General features: G+C 38.8%; 2 protein-coding genes across 12 annotated transcripts in view; both read left to right on the top strand.

The window, feature by feature from the left end:
• The window catches only part of MTM1 (myotubularin 1), a 39,980-nt gene extending 27,345 nt beyond the window's left edge, over positions 1 to 12,635 (top strand). For 5 of the 8 annotated variants that reach the window (XM_083797180.1, XM_083797183.1, XM_083797187.1 and 2 more), the window contains exons 11-16: positions 1,461 to 1,646; positions 2,232 to 2,438; positions 5,392 to 5,484; positions 6,338 to 6,451; positions 6,804 to 6,980; positions 9,374 to 12,635. In XM_083797180.1, the coding sequence (XP_083653306.1) occupies positions 1,461 to 1,646; positions 2,232 to 2,438; positions 5,392 to 5,484; positions 6,338 to 6,451; positions 6,804 to 6,980; positions 9,374 to 9,541 (945 nt within the window). In that variant the 3' untranslated portion in view covers positions 9,542 to 12,635. The remainder of the gene's footprint in view (positions 1 to 1,460; positions 1,647 to 2,231; positions 2,439 to 5,391; positions 5,485 to 6,337; positions 6,452 to 6,803; positions 6,981 to 9,373) is intronic. The other 3 variants (XM_083797185.1, XM_083797184.1, XM_083797186.1) reach the window with 1 other exon arrangement.
• A 179-nt stretch (positions 12,636 to 12,814) lies between these two features.
• Positions 12,815 to 14,347, top strand: part of MTMR1 (myotubularin related protein 1) — a 37,429-nt gene continuing 35,896 nt past the window's right edge. For 2 of the 4 annotated variants that reach the window (XM_083797177.1, XM_083797176.1), the window contains exon 1: positions 12,815 to 13,004. In XM_083797177.1, coding sequence (XP_083653303.1) covers positions 12,871 to 13,004 — 134 coding nt within the window. In that variant the 5' untranslated portion in view covers positions 12,815 to 12,870. The remainder of the gene's footprint in view (positions 13,005 to 14,347) is intronic. The other 2 variants (XM_083797179.1, XM_083797178.1) reach the window with 1 other exon arrangement.

Below are 14,347 nucleotides of genomic sequence, written 5' to 3'. Positions count from 1 at the left end.
GAGGAAAGAGGTGGAGAGCGTAGAATAGAGATGTGGTGCTACTGTATAGAAATGTAAGTGGTACCAACGGGAAAAGGCTATACCGTACTTTAGGTTGCCTTCTGATGTGTAGTTGGTGGCTGTAATGTCTTAGAGAGACAGGAATTATTTATCACAACTCATGGCATGGCATGTTTTTCCCGTCTGTAGGAGATGCTGTGATTTTGCAGCTATCTTCAGAAAACCTCATCAGTGGTATTGTCCTAAAATACGTGTGGTTTTTATCTTTCCTCCCTTGTGAGCAGACACATCCTCTGCTATCCTCCTCGGGTAGCAACAAAATGCTCGGAGAGCAGCATTACAATAGACTTGTTTTAAATTTCTTAATGATCTAATGTTTAGTCTTCAACAGTAGAAATTGATGGTAGGAAAGTTACTTTAAAGTATATGTAAAGTATACATAAATATTTTTACTAGTTTAAGAATCCTAGCATTGGCCTTTAAGAACTTAACTCTTAAGTGTAGCTTGTATTTAACCTTAACTCTAAAATGTAATTCTACTTGGCCAAAAATTTTATTGTTTTTATCTATTTAAATATCAGTTCAATTTTAGTAGTAAATAACTAGGCAGTTTAAGCCCAGGAAAGATTTTTTGATAGCGAGTTTGCATTGGTAAATGTGAAATTTACTCTGGTTTAAATTAATGGTGTACAGAAATAGACACATCCTTTTGACTGCATTTCTGCCTAATTAGTATAAAAACAAACAAATGAGCAATTTTATTTCCAGAAAGTGCTGATCTAGTATGTTACAAGTAATTGCTGTTTTGTGTGATGTACTCTACGTTTTAATTTAACCTTTGTAATTTGCCTGGAAAGTTGATTTCTTTTGTGTTCAGAATTATAAGCTTGTTTAATCCCTGATGGGAAAAGTGAACAGAAATGAAGAAAAAATATTGACAATATAATGTCAGACAAGGAAAAACTGTTTACCACCATTAAATCTCTAAAGTAATAAGGAAGGTATAAATGTCCTTTGATTTTCAAAACAACCCTGTCCTTCTGTCCTGATATGTGTTAGTCCCTTACCTAGCTGGTTCAATCCTATTCAAAGGCTTCCAGGCCCAAAAGTGCAAACAACCTTTTTAGTGTAAATTTAAAATAATTCATTTTCCTTTTTAGGGTGACTCCCTGATGTATTGAAAGGAACTAGGCTAGCTGGATCAACCTGAACGTCTTTCTGGCCCTCTGCTATATTTATATACTTTGTCTTTTTGGATGAACGGAAGCTGCTGAGTATTTGTTTTCTGCAGCATTTGCTCCTCCAAAGCTTTCATCCGTCTTAAACGAGAGCAACAAACAAAATGAAATTATACTTTATTTTCTAGTTAGGCGTCATAAATTGTCAGTCCGTTCTCCCTCTTTTTAAATGCTGGTACAACAATATAGGACTAAAGTTAATTCTACATCTCTTGTTTGTAGGCGACTGGGGGAGGATATGAAAGTGAAGATGCATATCCCAATGCAGAACTTTTCTTCTTGGACATTCACAATATTCATGTCATGCGGGAGTCTTTGAAGAAGTTGAAGGACATTGTTTATCCTAACGTGGAAGAATCACACTGGTTGTCGAGTCTGGAATCAACCCATTGGTTAGAACATATAAAGGTAATTTTTTAATACTTATTTAAAATTGTAATTTACTAGTTGACCTTTGAACCTCTTGTATCAAGTACATCTGTACAAAAATATTGGAGTATTATGCAATCAATCCTACTTAATATTTTTATTTTAAGTTAATATTTGGAAAATAAGCCTATTAGAGGGATAGAAGTGCCTTTTTCTAACAACTGAGATGCTTCAGTAATTTAGTCCAAAGAAAAGAACCAAATGAAATACAGAATTTTGGAGAGTAATTCCTATGGTAAATCTTCTTTTTCTGTTAAAAAAAGAAGCTTATGTTCTTCAGTTTATCAAGGTTACTGTTTTCTGCCCCATTTTTAAGAATTTGCTCTGAGATGAATTAGATCTTACTAAGGGATTAGGGAACCAATCTGTTCCTCTATTTTTATACAAGAAATTTACTTGATCTCCTACAAGATTCTTTTCCAATTAACTATGCCATGCTCTGTATGTCTTTTAATGGAAACAGTATCAATTTAGATACTCTGTAGATACAATGAAATCAATTTATTTTTGTTAGCATGGTAAGAATGGTAACACTAATCTACTTTATTGTTTGGTGTCTGTTAGCTTGTCTTGACAGGAGCTATTCAAGTGGCGGACAAGGTATCCTCAGGGAGGAGCTCTGTGCTGGTTCACTGCAGTGATGGCTGGGACCGGACAGCACAGCTAACGTCGCTGGCTATGCTGATGCTAGACAGCTACTACAGGACAATTGAAGGCTTTGAAGTTCTGGTGCAGAAAGAGTGGATAAGCTTTGGACACAAATTTGCATCGGTAAGAATTGGAAGATAATTGCGAGGGCTATGCAACGTTAACGTTACAAAACGTTTCCAGTGTTAAATTACTCGTTGCGACAGGGTCGGAAAATTCTTCTTGTTATTTTGGAATTCTGACATCAAACATCTCTAGGTAAACCTGAGCAGAGCATTTTTTGTTTTGGGCCTGTTTGGTTTTAATTATGCATGTTCTGTACAGCCTTTTAAAAGTGCAGAATTGCTAGTATAACTGTGGTGACTGAGCAGAGAAAACGAGAAGGCAGAAGAATGATGGCCTCCCAGGCTTTTCAGAAAAAGATCAAATAAGGTTGGAACATGAGGCTTTATTTCTTCCCCTATTCCTGCTTTCTCCACATTTGTACTGTTGTAAATGTCACGGGAGGCAGATGAACAAGTCTGAGCAACGTCTTGAGTGATGTTTTGAATGCTTCTTCTCAAATGTTCTAGAACTTGTCATAATAGGTCTCAAAAGGCTGTCAAAGAGTTGGCTCAAAATGCCACCTCTAGTTCTGTTCAGGCTTCTTCTAGATGCTTAGAAGGTTAAGGGGAAATTGTAGTTTTTAATATCCTACTCATGTGTAATGCACCTTCAACAGAAGTTACTTAACAGACAGTCTTGTCCCCTGTGGAATATTCTAAAGGTATTACTTAGTGTTGCTAAAATCAGGAAAACGGGCAATCTGGAAAATGAAAAAATGGAAAAGTATACCTATGGGTGTATTTCATGCCTGTTTTATGGTTGTAGGAGTGTCTCAGTCATTTGGAAATCCCATGTGTTGCTGTTCAGCATGAATCACTTCAGCTTGCCATCTTTGATCTGACATTCAAAAGGTGCTGTGAGCCTTAGGAGATTTGCATTTTGGCTGTTATGAATATCAGCTTTAGTCCAGATTTCTGAGTCCCTACCTGTAGTCTTTTAGTACTGATCTTACATAAACCTTTCACGTACTGTGTTGGTGTAGCCACAGGAAGACACTGGTTTGTCTTTTTTATTCCGGTTGTATTTTATTTTTTAGTTTTAAAACATTAGTCATAATGCAGATAAGGTTAGGTTGTATCACTTGGAGACCAGTAGCCTAATGACGATTTAACACTGAGCTTAAAAAAGAGATCTGTATGTCCTTCATTATGAATAAACTTGAATCATCTGTAGGTTTCTTTACTAAACCATTAATTTGAGTTTCAGTAATCAGAGCAGTCTTTTGACAGGAAATGTTTTTCTCCTACTAGTGAAGTAGGTCTTTTAGACCCCTTCCAGGTGACTAGCTCAGTCCACTGGGTCATCTCTGACAACGTGGCAGCAGCAAGGATGATTTTAATTGCTTGCCTTTGCTTAAAATACTGCCTTATTTTCTCAACTTGCTCACTGAAGTAATACTCATTGGAAGTGGTTGAAGCCACTCTCCTTTAAACACGTGCTGTTTTCTGAGAGGATTGTATAGTTTGATTTGATGGGTTGTTTATCTTATAGTGAATACGCTTGCTCTCTAGAGTGTCTATAGAATAAAAATAATGCAAGCAGAAAGTATTTTGATTGTATGTGCTCTGCACTTCAGTGCCTTAAACAAGGTAGCTGATAGAGGCTTCATATTTTCAGGTTATCCGAGTTGCAATTTGGATGTTTAAATTTAAACAAACAAACCTACAGAGTATATCCTGACTACTTAATAATTCCTGACAGTGTTTTATATTTAGTGAAGCACTTAAGTAGTTTTTTTTTTTTGTGGGAAAAGAATCCCCTACCCCAGCTTTTCTATGTATAGTGAGCTTACCGCGATATCCAGATGGCAAAATAGCTTGCTATGTGCAATGTCGTTGTTCTAATAATGAATTCTATTATAAGAAATGGGACAGGGAAATAATTACAAATGGGAAGATACTCAGGCGTATACAAATCCTTAATAAGATCCTACAACTGCTAACCACAGTGGAAGTGGAAGGACTTTCCTTTATGAACATATGCAAGACCTGCGGATAGATACCACCTTTTTTAAACTGAAAACTTGTGAGCAGCGTGGCCAATTTGTTTTGCCTGTAGTGCTATTCTGGTAATTCACTGCTGTTGACTAAATTTAGCCACAATCCCTCATTTCCCTTCATTTTCTGCCATTCAGCTCTATTATTTTAAGTTATCTTGCAAATCATATAAATCATTATATGTTACAGAGAAGTGTAATGACTTCGTCATTTGTCACGTCCTTAAGACATTCTGCCTGCTATCTTACAGGCAGATAGACATCTTGGTTGAACATACATGCTCACCCTCACCCTTTGTCTCCTCCAGGCAAATATGTTCAAGTAGAATTACAGGATTTAATAATATCTGTTTTCCTTGAGCCTCTTATCTGTTTTCAGCTATCAAATGTGAAAAAGGAAGGAAATAGCTTTTACCAAACGTACTTTTTCTATCTGTGGGGAGAATTCCTTTGATTGTTACTGTGGTCTCCTTTTCAGAATAAGGTGGCTCACCCAAACTTGTAAAATGCATGTTAATTTTCTGTCAAGAACACAAACATTTCTTTGAGCTCAGTCGTGTTCCCTGTCTCTCAGGGTGTATCTTCAGGTTCAAGCGTGGAGGTGGGGAGAGAAGAGAATTTGTGCAGATAGTTTCATGATACAGGTTCTCCAGCGGCTTAAGTTACAAAAGAAGATAAAGTATGTAGCTTGGCTTTTGACAAATGTATTATGTAAATATAGTTCAAAATGTCTTATTTGCAATATAATGAATGCTTTAACAATTGTATTTTTCTATTACATAGACCTTGGGCTTTTAATAAAAGGACTTCTTTGGAATAGCTCTCCTCCATGGTACAATAACTAATTTTGAAATTGTAAGAACAGGTTATTCTGTTACGGAAGTGGTTATATTCTAATGCAAAATAAGAAATGGTGTCTATCGGCCATAAAATGGACTGTTTTCGTTAACAGGAGGTTGTATTGCTTCGTTTCAGAGAATAGGCCATGGTGATAAAAACCATGCTGATGCAGACAGATCGCCCATCTTTCTCCAGTTTATTGATTGCGTGTGGCAGATGTCTAAACAGGTACGTTACGTTATGCTTCAGAAAGTAATGCTGTTAAGAGGTTACTAAATTCAAAACCTAGGTCTTTAAAAGATATATATTTCAGGAGGACAGACTACCTCTGTGCTCTGACAGTGTAGTAACAAACAGTATATTTACTTTTAAGCCATACCATCTCTCTTCCCAATTTCTAAAAGTTGTATCCAAGTGGTAGTTGTGTTCCTTGATACAGCGCAGTGGTCACACATGCAAGGATAGTGTGTATTGGAGATGGGCTTGTTGGAGACACACTGAGAGTTGTGACCCAGCAGAACACTTACAGAAACTACAACCAGCTAGCTTGGTAGGGTCTGTGTTTCACTTCATAATTTTTTGTGAAGCTGTTCCTTGAAATACCCAGACAGTGTTGTTTTGTCAAAGCTTGAAAAGGAAGACTGGGAGGTGTTGAGTGTTGTGATTTAAACATATCTTCAGTAAGTAATGAAACGAACTTGGTCTGTTCAGGGCCAAGAATTAGGAGCTAGGCCCTTATTTTCTTATACGGTGCTCTGCTATAAAGAGGGCAGTATGAATATCTTAACCTTTCTCTCTGTTACAAATGTAACAGTAACCGTTTAGTATTGTATTCTCCTTAGGAAATAAAGATCAGAGTATCTTGAGGGCATAGTTCTTTTTAATGACTAGTCTGAGGAGATGGAACACCTCGTGACTTCTGAACTCTTATTCTGCTATGAAGTATATGGAAGCATTATGTTAAAAATTATTTTTAAATGTTTTCAGGCTTCTAAATACCTTTCTTCGTCTCTTAACCAGGGCATGTTCGTCTCTCTCTGTTTTTGCTATACAAAGAACAAATTTGCCTTTTCTGTTTTAGTTTCCTACAGCCTTCGAATTCAACGAGCAGTTCTTGATTACAATCCTGGATCACTTGTACAGTTGCCGGTTTGGTACTTTCTTGTACAACAGCGAATCTGTTAGAGAAAAAGAGGTCAGTCAAACCACTGATCGTTTAATTGTATTGCTATCTTGGTGCTAGATCATTACAAAAAGTTCTGATTGTGTTGTATTTACTACATTCATTGTATGACAGTGTTCTTGAACTGGCTTTATTCTCATGGTAGAATAGTTGCATGGTAAATTCCTTGATTTTGGTAGCTTAAAGACTATACAGTTGCTAAAATACTTGTCAAAAACTGTTTTAGGAATATTTCTAATACAGTAACTTATACAATTCTAAGTAAATCAGAAGTGTATTATTGTTAGAATGTAACCATGGCTTCTGTGATGGGTTTCCTGATTCTGTGCAAATATTTACAGTTCTTATTTCAATTTCATTTCAGAAAGTGACTGAAAAAACATTGTCATTATGGTCTTTGATAAACAGTGAAAAATCTAAATACACCAATCCCTTTTATAGTAAAGAGCTAAATCGAGCGCTCTATCCAGTAGCCAGTATGCGTCACCTTGAGCTCTGGGTCAATTACTACATTAGATGGAACCCAAGAATTCGGCAACAAGTAAGTGAATTGTCTAAAATGTATAAAACGCTTGGAGATGTTGGAAGTAGGTTTTTGTGTCACGGCTAATTTGTAGAATAGTATCTGCAATCTGCTCATTTTTTAAATATATTTATAAGGATAGAAGAAAAAAGATGAAACTGATTAAGGATTTTGGGTTTTTTTTGTTCTTTTTGACATCACCCAACTCTTCTCATAGCACAAAGCTTATTTCACTGAAAAGTCATCCTCAAACTCTTTTGAGCCTCTTTTCTTGGGGGCAGGGTTGAGAGAGCATTTTTAAGGGCTGTGGATATTACTAGAGGGTGAATGACAATGCTTAGAAGTAGTGCTTACTGAACCCTGGGGAGTTAGAGCACTGGCATCACAAGCACGCTTCACTGCATTTGCATTGTCTTTCTCCGTTTTCTGGGAGAGCGTACAAAGTCCTTTACAAATTAAGATGGGCTATTCAGTTCCTCTTTTAAAACTGCTATCTCTGTTGATGGTTTATGGTAAGTTTTTTCCTGTTTGTTTTTTTTGCTAAAACTTTGACCCAACATCATTTACACTGTGTAAATACTGGAGGAAGGCTGTTGATGATTATACCAGCGAATCAGATTGAAAATCCAGGAACGCTTTTATCCAACTATACATAATCTATTTGCGCTTTTAATGTTTGATATCTGAATGCTCAATTTTTGTTAGTCGTGCTAAAAATCTAGGCAATATGGCACGTAAAGATAGTGTACAGAGACTTATTTGTCCTGCTTAACAAGCTGTGTAGTTTTGAGTAGTAGAAAACAGAGGAGCGATTTCTTTGACAGAAGCAGTGTTCACAATCCAGATTCTGGAATGAATCAGGAGTTTTCAAGCAATGCAGTTCCTCTTCTGCAGCTGATCTCCTATATTATTTACAGTACTCTAGAGGCTGTAAGGAAGCCAGACAATATGCTATATCTTCTTGCAAGTATGTCACCAGTTTTAATTTGAAGTTCTCATTTTAAGGCTTCTGTTGCTTGCTGTGAAAGATGAAGGCATTTCGTAAAAGATGAATCCAAAGATGTCACTTAGAAAATGAGGAATTACAGGGTACGCAAACTAGCTGTAGTAAATCTGCTTTAAAGTGGTCTTTGCCGTTATTCAGGAAAAGTTTTTGGCAGGAGTTTCTTGTTAGATATGCAAACCCTTGTGATAACATCCTGTGCTTCTGCTAGTAGTAACTCCTTTTCACCATGTTTATATTCAAAATGCAACAAATTTGTTTGCACGTGAAATTTACGCATCATCTTGACTTAAGCATCTGAGTGGTGCATGTGTGGCATGACTCAGTTTTTTGAGATGACCTACCTTAGTGCCGTTACGTAGAACCATGAGGGCATCGGACTTCTGTCTGATGAAGAGTTTGTGTCACAAGCGGCACAGTTAACCTTATGTCTCTCATCATCCTAGTAACTAGGTTCAGTCATTGATCCAACTTCCACATTTGCTTCAACATTTATCACCCCCTTCTCTGGGGTGCATAGCAAGTGGTGTGTCTGAGAGTCACTGGTTCAGCTGTTTTTGACCCGGCAGGGCATTTAAATTTGCTTCTGCAAATTTTCTGTTAATAACTCTACGGGCAGAGAATTGAGAAACAGCAGCAACTTCTTGACAGGTATATAACAGCTGAAAGTAATATAAAGCTCTGTATCTGCTTTGGACACTCATAACATTTCTTTTCCATTTATTTCATTACACTATCTGTATGAAGGAAGCTAAGCTTAAAATGGGTATAGTTGTTTTTGCTGTGAGTAATCTGAAAGCTTGGGTAGTTGATTTTTAAACACATTCAAGTCTGTTCAGAGAATTCTCTAATAAACTTTTGCATTTATTTCACTTGTTCGTTTATATATATTTGCAAAGTTACTGTTTAAAAAGAAAATGTAATTCTAGTCAGTAAGAGTGGTTATTTAATGTGAAGATTCGGATTTCATCATAACCTGATCAGTATAGCTAAAAACTTCAGTCTGGCTAACCACGTTTTTAGGGAAAGCAAGACATTTGAACTCTGGAATCTAAAACCTCTTAAGTAAGGAAGAGAAAAGCTGTGGGCAAGGTATTCACACCTATCTTACACACAGTATTAGATAATAAGAAAATAAAATCCATATGCTCCAGGAAATTCTGCCTCATTTTTATTGAGGTAGGAAGAATTGTTTTGAGTAAAGCAAGATTTTGCTTTGGATGAAAACAACTTGAACCCAGAGGGCTCTTGCATTATAGAATGAAATATTTCTCTTTAGCTACAACTTGGTACATATGTTGGAAACTAGAAATACTAGGTACTACCAGGAAAATTATAGATACTGCTGCAACCTGTATAGATGTACTTGGACTGAAGTGATAAAGGACTAATACAGATCTCTTTTCAGCAGCCAAATCCAGTGGAGCAGCGTTACATGGAGCTCCTTGCGTTACGGGATGATTATATGAGGAGACTTGAAGAGCTACAGATCACAAATAATGCTAAGATAGCCAACTCATCAGCTTCATCAACATCTCCCTCACAAATGATGTCCCAAGTACAAACGCATTTTTGAAGAAAAAGTTGGCTTCTTTCTCTATTGTAATAGCAAGTGGTGCTTAATATAGATCTGTAGTATAAAGAAGAATATTTTAATGCCTTACGTTAGACTGTCCTAACACAAAGTATTTTAGACTGTCTTCATTTGAGGAGGACTTCAAAACAGACGAAACCAACTCTTCATTTATGTGCCTTTCAGAACCTGTGGAGTGGGAACATGAATAATCAGCTTCTAGTTATGGAATGCTTTGAGTTATCTTGGAAAGCCTGGTACAATTGAATTGAAATCGATCAACTGTTTTCCTAAGAATGCTTTAATTTATTACATTGTAGGTTGTGTTCCTGTAAGGGAATTCATGCTCAGTCTCGGTTGTGAATAAACACGTTAATGTCAATAGGAATATTCACATTGTGTAAAATTAGGTATGTGTGTATTCCTGTTAGGAATAAGACTGTGGACTTCATGAGGCAAAAATAAATCACATTGTAAGATTTCAGAGAAGTGTTGAAATTTTCTGGTTACCTGAGAATTCCAAATTTTCCTGTTCCAAAATAAGTGAAAATCTGGAAGGAATTTCTCTGATAACTTCTAACTAAACTGTTCAAATGGCCCAGTAGGTATCAAAATAAATCTATTTTTTATTGTAACTTTTTTGAAAAAATGACAATTGTACTGGATTCTGAGAAGTCCTGTTTTGGTTAACTGTTGAACATTTCAGTATATTACAAATTATCACTGTTGGCTGTTTGGGTTAATACAGAATAAAATGCTTCTAAAGAAGGTTTATATAATTAAAAACATACCCCCAGGGACATTGCTTAAATATCCAGCAATAGCCATTGTATTAAACCTTGAATATGTCTTATAAAAAAAATGTGCCTGTTTAGAGGAGCTTTTATACCAAAGTAGGCAAAAAAAAAAATCAGTTACGAATACTGTTAAAAACTTGTAAATTTCTAGTTTTCTCTTTAATGTATATTTAACTTTTGTTTAGTGAATTTATTCTTAAATATTTAAGGGGCTTCAGTATATGAGATTTGCATATAGCGTGTGCACTTATATTGAACCTTCCAGTGAATTCTAGTTTGAAGTCTTCATTTCAGAGGCTTTTTTTAAACCTTTAATTTGTTTTTTTTCAGGTATTTTTTAATAGCTGCAAGCATTTCTTATGACAGCACAGACCTTGCTACTTGATATTTAATTAGGATTTTGCATATTCTCAGAAGTTTAATGATATTCAGGCAAACTTTGCAATTCAGAATCTGTTGAGGACTGATACTGTTATTTTAAAGGAGTTGTTTTGATGCTTGAGACTTCTATCACTGTAAATTATTGTACATGTGAGTTTTGATCTGCAGGATATAATAGTATTATATATAAATTAAGTTGTGTAAGTATACATAATATAGTTTTAGAAATTCTGCAAGTTTATAAAGTGTAAATATTTTGCATATGAAAAGTAAATTTAAAGCTATAGTTCCATAAAGTAAGTCAAAGTTTAGAGGACATCTGAATATTTTTAGAAACAGTATTTTTTTCAAAGAAATAAAAGTGTACCGCATCTTGATTTGATTCAGAATATACACTGAGTTGCACTATTTTTTTCAGGGAAGCTCAGAGCATACTGCATGTGTGTTCTAAATACAAGTGATTTCTATGACTTACTTTTGTCCTCTAAATTTCATTCTCCCTTCAATATTTTTCGGTATGTTTCCAAAATAACATTTAATGCCATGATCCTCAAATCGTGGCTTGTTGAGGTAAATAAGATGCATTGCTTCAGATGAAGGAGGATACTCAATTGATCATGATATACTTATGCTTTGAAAACTATGCATACTCTGGTATATTTGCCTTCTACTTGTGGTTTATAAGTTGTGGAGTTTTAAAGTTTCTAAACTTATACAAGTTTATTAGAGTATTTAAAGTTTGTGTTTGAATTGAATGCATTGGTGACATCTGAGCAGTGTGGAGGAGTTCAGAAAATATAATAGTTTTTACTGTGTAAACACTACATGTTAACCTATTGCATTTGGGGAAGTGTAATATAATGGAAAGGATCTTTTTGCACTTAGCTCATTACATGTATTCCATTCTTCATGTTACTGCTGTGGTTGAATGCCATTCTTTGGAACTCTCTAGCATAATAGCTATGTGCGGGCTTGATTTTTTTCAAGCCAGCAAGTAAGATACTTGGTTTTAATTCTATTTTTTGGTGGCAATATCAATTAGACAAATGTAGGGATGTTTTAAATCCAATGCTTTCTGGAAAATACTACTTTAGAGTTCTTGTGAATGTAGGCATACAAACTGATCAACGTTAATAGGAAGCTTTTCGTCTTTCCATTTAAAGGAGTGATTTGGGCTGTCGTTCTGCAATGCACTGCGAGGCAATACACTGTATCTGTACAGTATCTCCCCAGTCAGTCAGTCCCCATCCTCTCTTCTCAGCTGCACTTGTGTGGGTTTTGCATAGCAGCTTCAGAAATAACTGAAGTTAACAAGTTACTGTAGCTGTGGTAGCCAGGAACAAAATACAGAAAGTTCTGGAGGTGGTGAGTAAGAATTAGGCACTGAGTGCCTTTTTCAGGAGAGGGAAAAATGCCGGGCTGAGATGTAAAATCAACAGCTATAAACACCTGATAGCCAGTGTGAAATATCAGTCTCAGAGCTGTATTTTAGTGGTGGCTTTTTCATTTTTATTTTTGTATCCATTCTTCCATGGACCTGCGATGTTAACCCAGTTTTTGTACCGGGCTCCCATTACATAGGAAGCCGTTGTTGGACGCCTTCTTTCTTTGCTGTTAGCCTTATCCCTCCTAGCGTCGCTGTTATGGGTATACCCTAGAAACGATTTGCATACTACCTCCTTTCGATGTATGTTTAAACTCTGCCTTCAGCTCTCTTTTTGTTTTGTTTTGTCTCATTTCGGTCTAGCATTGTGTGACACAGAAGGCAGGTGTCTATGCCCAGCCAGGCCTCTGAGGTGTTCTCCTCGCCTAACATCCTCAGCTGGGCGCTGCTTTATAACCCTTCGGGGCGCAGAGGGGGCTTGCGAGCCATGTACGCGTGTGAAGGAAAAACCAATAAAGCTGTCACTTTGAAACCACCCGCCTCAAGCAGACGTTTAATTGCCGGGGTGGGGGGGGGGGGGGAAGGCAGCCGGGGCTCCCCCTCTCCCTCAGGCCCGCCGCCGCCATCCTTCCCCCGCCGCACGGGGCCGCTGCCCGCCCTCCCGGCGCCGCGGAGGCCTGTGGGTAAGCCCCGCCGCCCGCTGACAGCTCTCGGCCGCCGCCGGGGCCCGAGCGGGGCCGGGCTGAGGCGGCAGGGCCGGGCCGGGCGCAATGGAGCGGGCGGCGGCGGCCGGGCCGCCGGGGGAGGGCGGCGGCGTCGTGAGGGGCCGCGCCGGGCGGCCGGGGGTGGTGGCGGCGGCGGCGGGGGCCGGGTCGCGGCAGGCCAGCACCGAGACGCTGGACAGGTGAGAGGGGACGGGGGGGGGGGGCGCCGATCCCCGAGGCTCGGCCTCGGCAGCCGGGAGGCTCGGCCCGGCCCGGCGCTGCAATCCGGCAGATTTCCCTCCCCGGGCGGCGGCGGCGAAGTTTCCTGCCTGCGGTTGCGAGCTGCTCGCCATTACCGGCAGGCCTGCAGGATTTGGGGTTTTTGGGGGGAACTACGTAACTTCTCGTCCGTGCGGAGGCGGAGGAGGCTGCTCTCGCTTTTCGTTCTGTGTTGGTGCCTAAGTGCAAGAGGCGGGTGTTTGGGCGCCCCCGGTTCCCTGGGAGGCGGGGGGCAGGTGCTGGGGGGCTCCGTACGCGGGGGTTTGCCAAGTTCCCCTCTGTGCCGGCTGGCAGAGGAGTTCCCTACTTTACAAGCGTGCACTTAGAGACAGGCTTACTAACCTAAAATCCATAAACAAGCTGAAATTTCATGTACGTGAAGGAAAAAGAAACAACACTGGACTTAGGAATTGGTGCTAGGCTCCACGTTTACTCGCTTTTCTGTTAGGAGAAACCTGGGGTTTTACATCTTTTTAGCAAAGGTGTAAATCAAAGGCCCAATATCTATCACTAAATTTACATCTTTCTATTCCTTCCTATTGTGCTTTCATACCTCAGTTTTCATCTTCTTTTTTTTTCTTCTCCTGATCTTTTTGGACCCTGAGAAAGTTATACTGATGGCATATCACATAATTTATTTGTTGGGATGGGTGCAGTCTAAGCTGGTGTGCGTGACCTCAGATGGAACAAAACACACGGGTGTGCTTCCCGTTTCACAGGCAGTGGTCAGACACTGCTGCCTGCGATCTGCGTCCTGCGATATACACCGATATACACCGATATACACCGATACGGCCTGGTGTGCTGGGCCTCGGAGGTGTGCGTGCACGCACGGTTGTTTTCCTCCTGGCATTAAGTTTGTTGATCTAGTGATTCCTGGGAAGATAAGCCGAAGGGAAATAAATCCTTTTCTTAATTAGCTATTTGGAAACAAACTTAGGCTAACCCTAAAGAGATATACTGGAAATCAAGAGACGTGAGGGTAGGTGAAATAAATGAGCTCAGGAAAGAATTACTGTAGATTTCTAGCTCGTTCCCTATTTTGCAAAATTTAAGTGAAAGTTTCTCTAAGTGAGCTAACATGAGGGTTAGAGTATATTCCATGTTCAAGCGGGAGTATCATAGATGTCTTACTTGCAAAGTAGCATTTTGTGGCCTGGTACTGTGTTGAGTTCTGCAGGTGGGGAGAAAGCTGCCAAAGTTTGTCAGCAGAGTTCTTAACTTCATGCCTGAGAAACCTCTGTGTTGGCTGCATGCCCCTACC

This window comes from Anser anser (genome assembly GCF_964211835.1).
Source record: "Anser anser genome assembly, chromosome: 13".
Lineage (NCBI taxonomy): Eukaryota > Metazoa > Chordata > Aves > Anseriformes > Anatidae > Anser > Anser anser.
The sequence above is the reverse complement of the archived record's forward strand: the minus strand, read 5'-3'. Positions and strand labels throughout refer to the sequence as shown.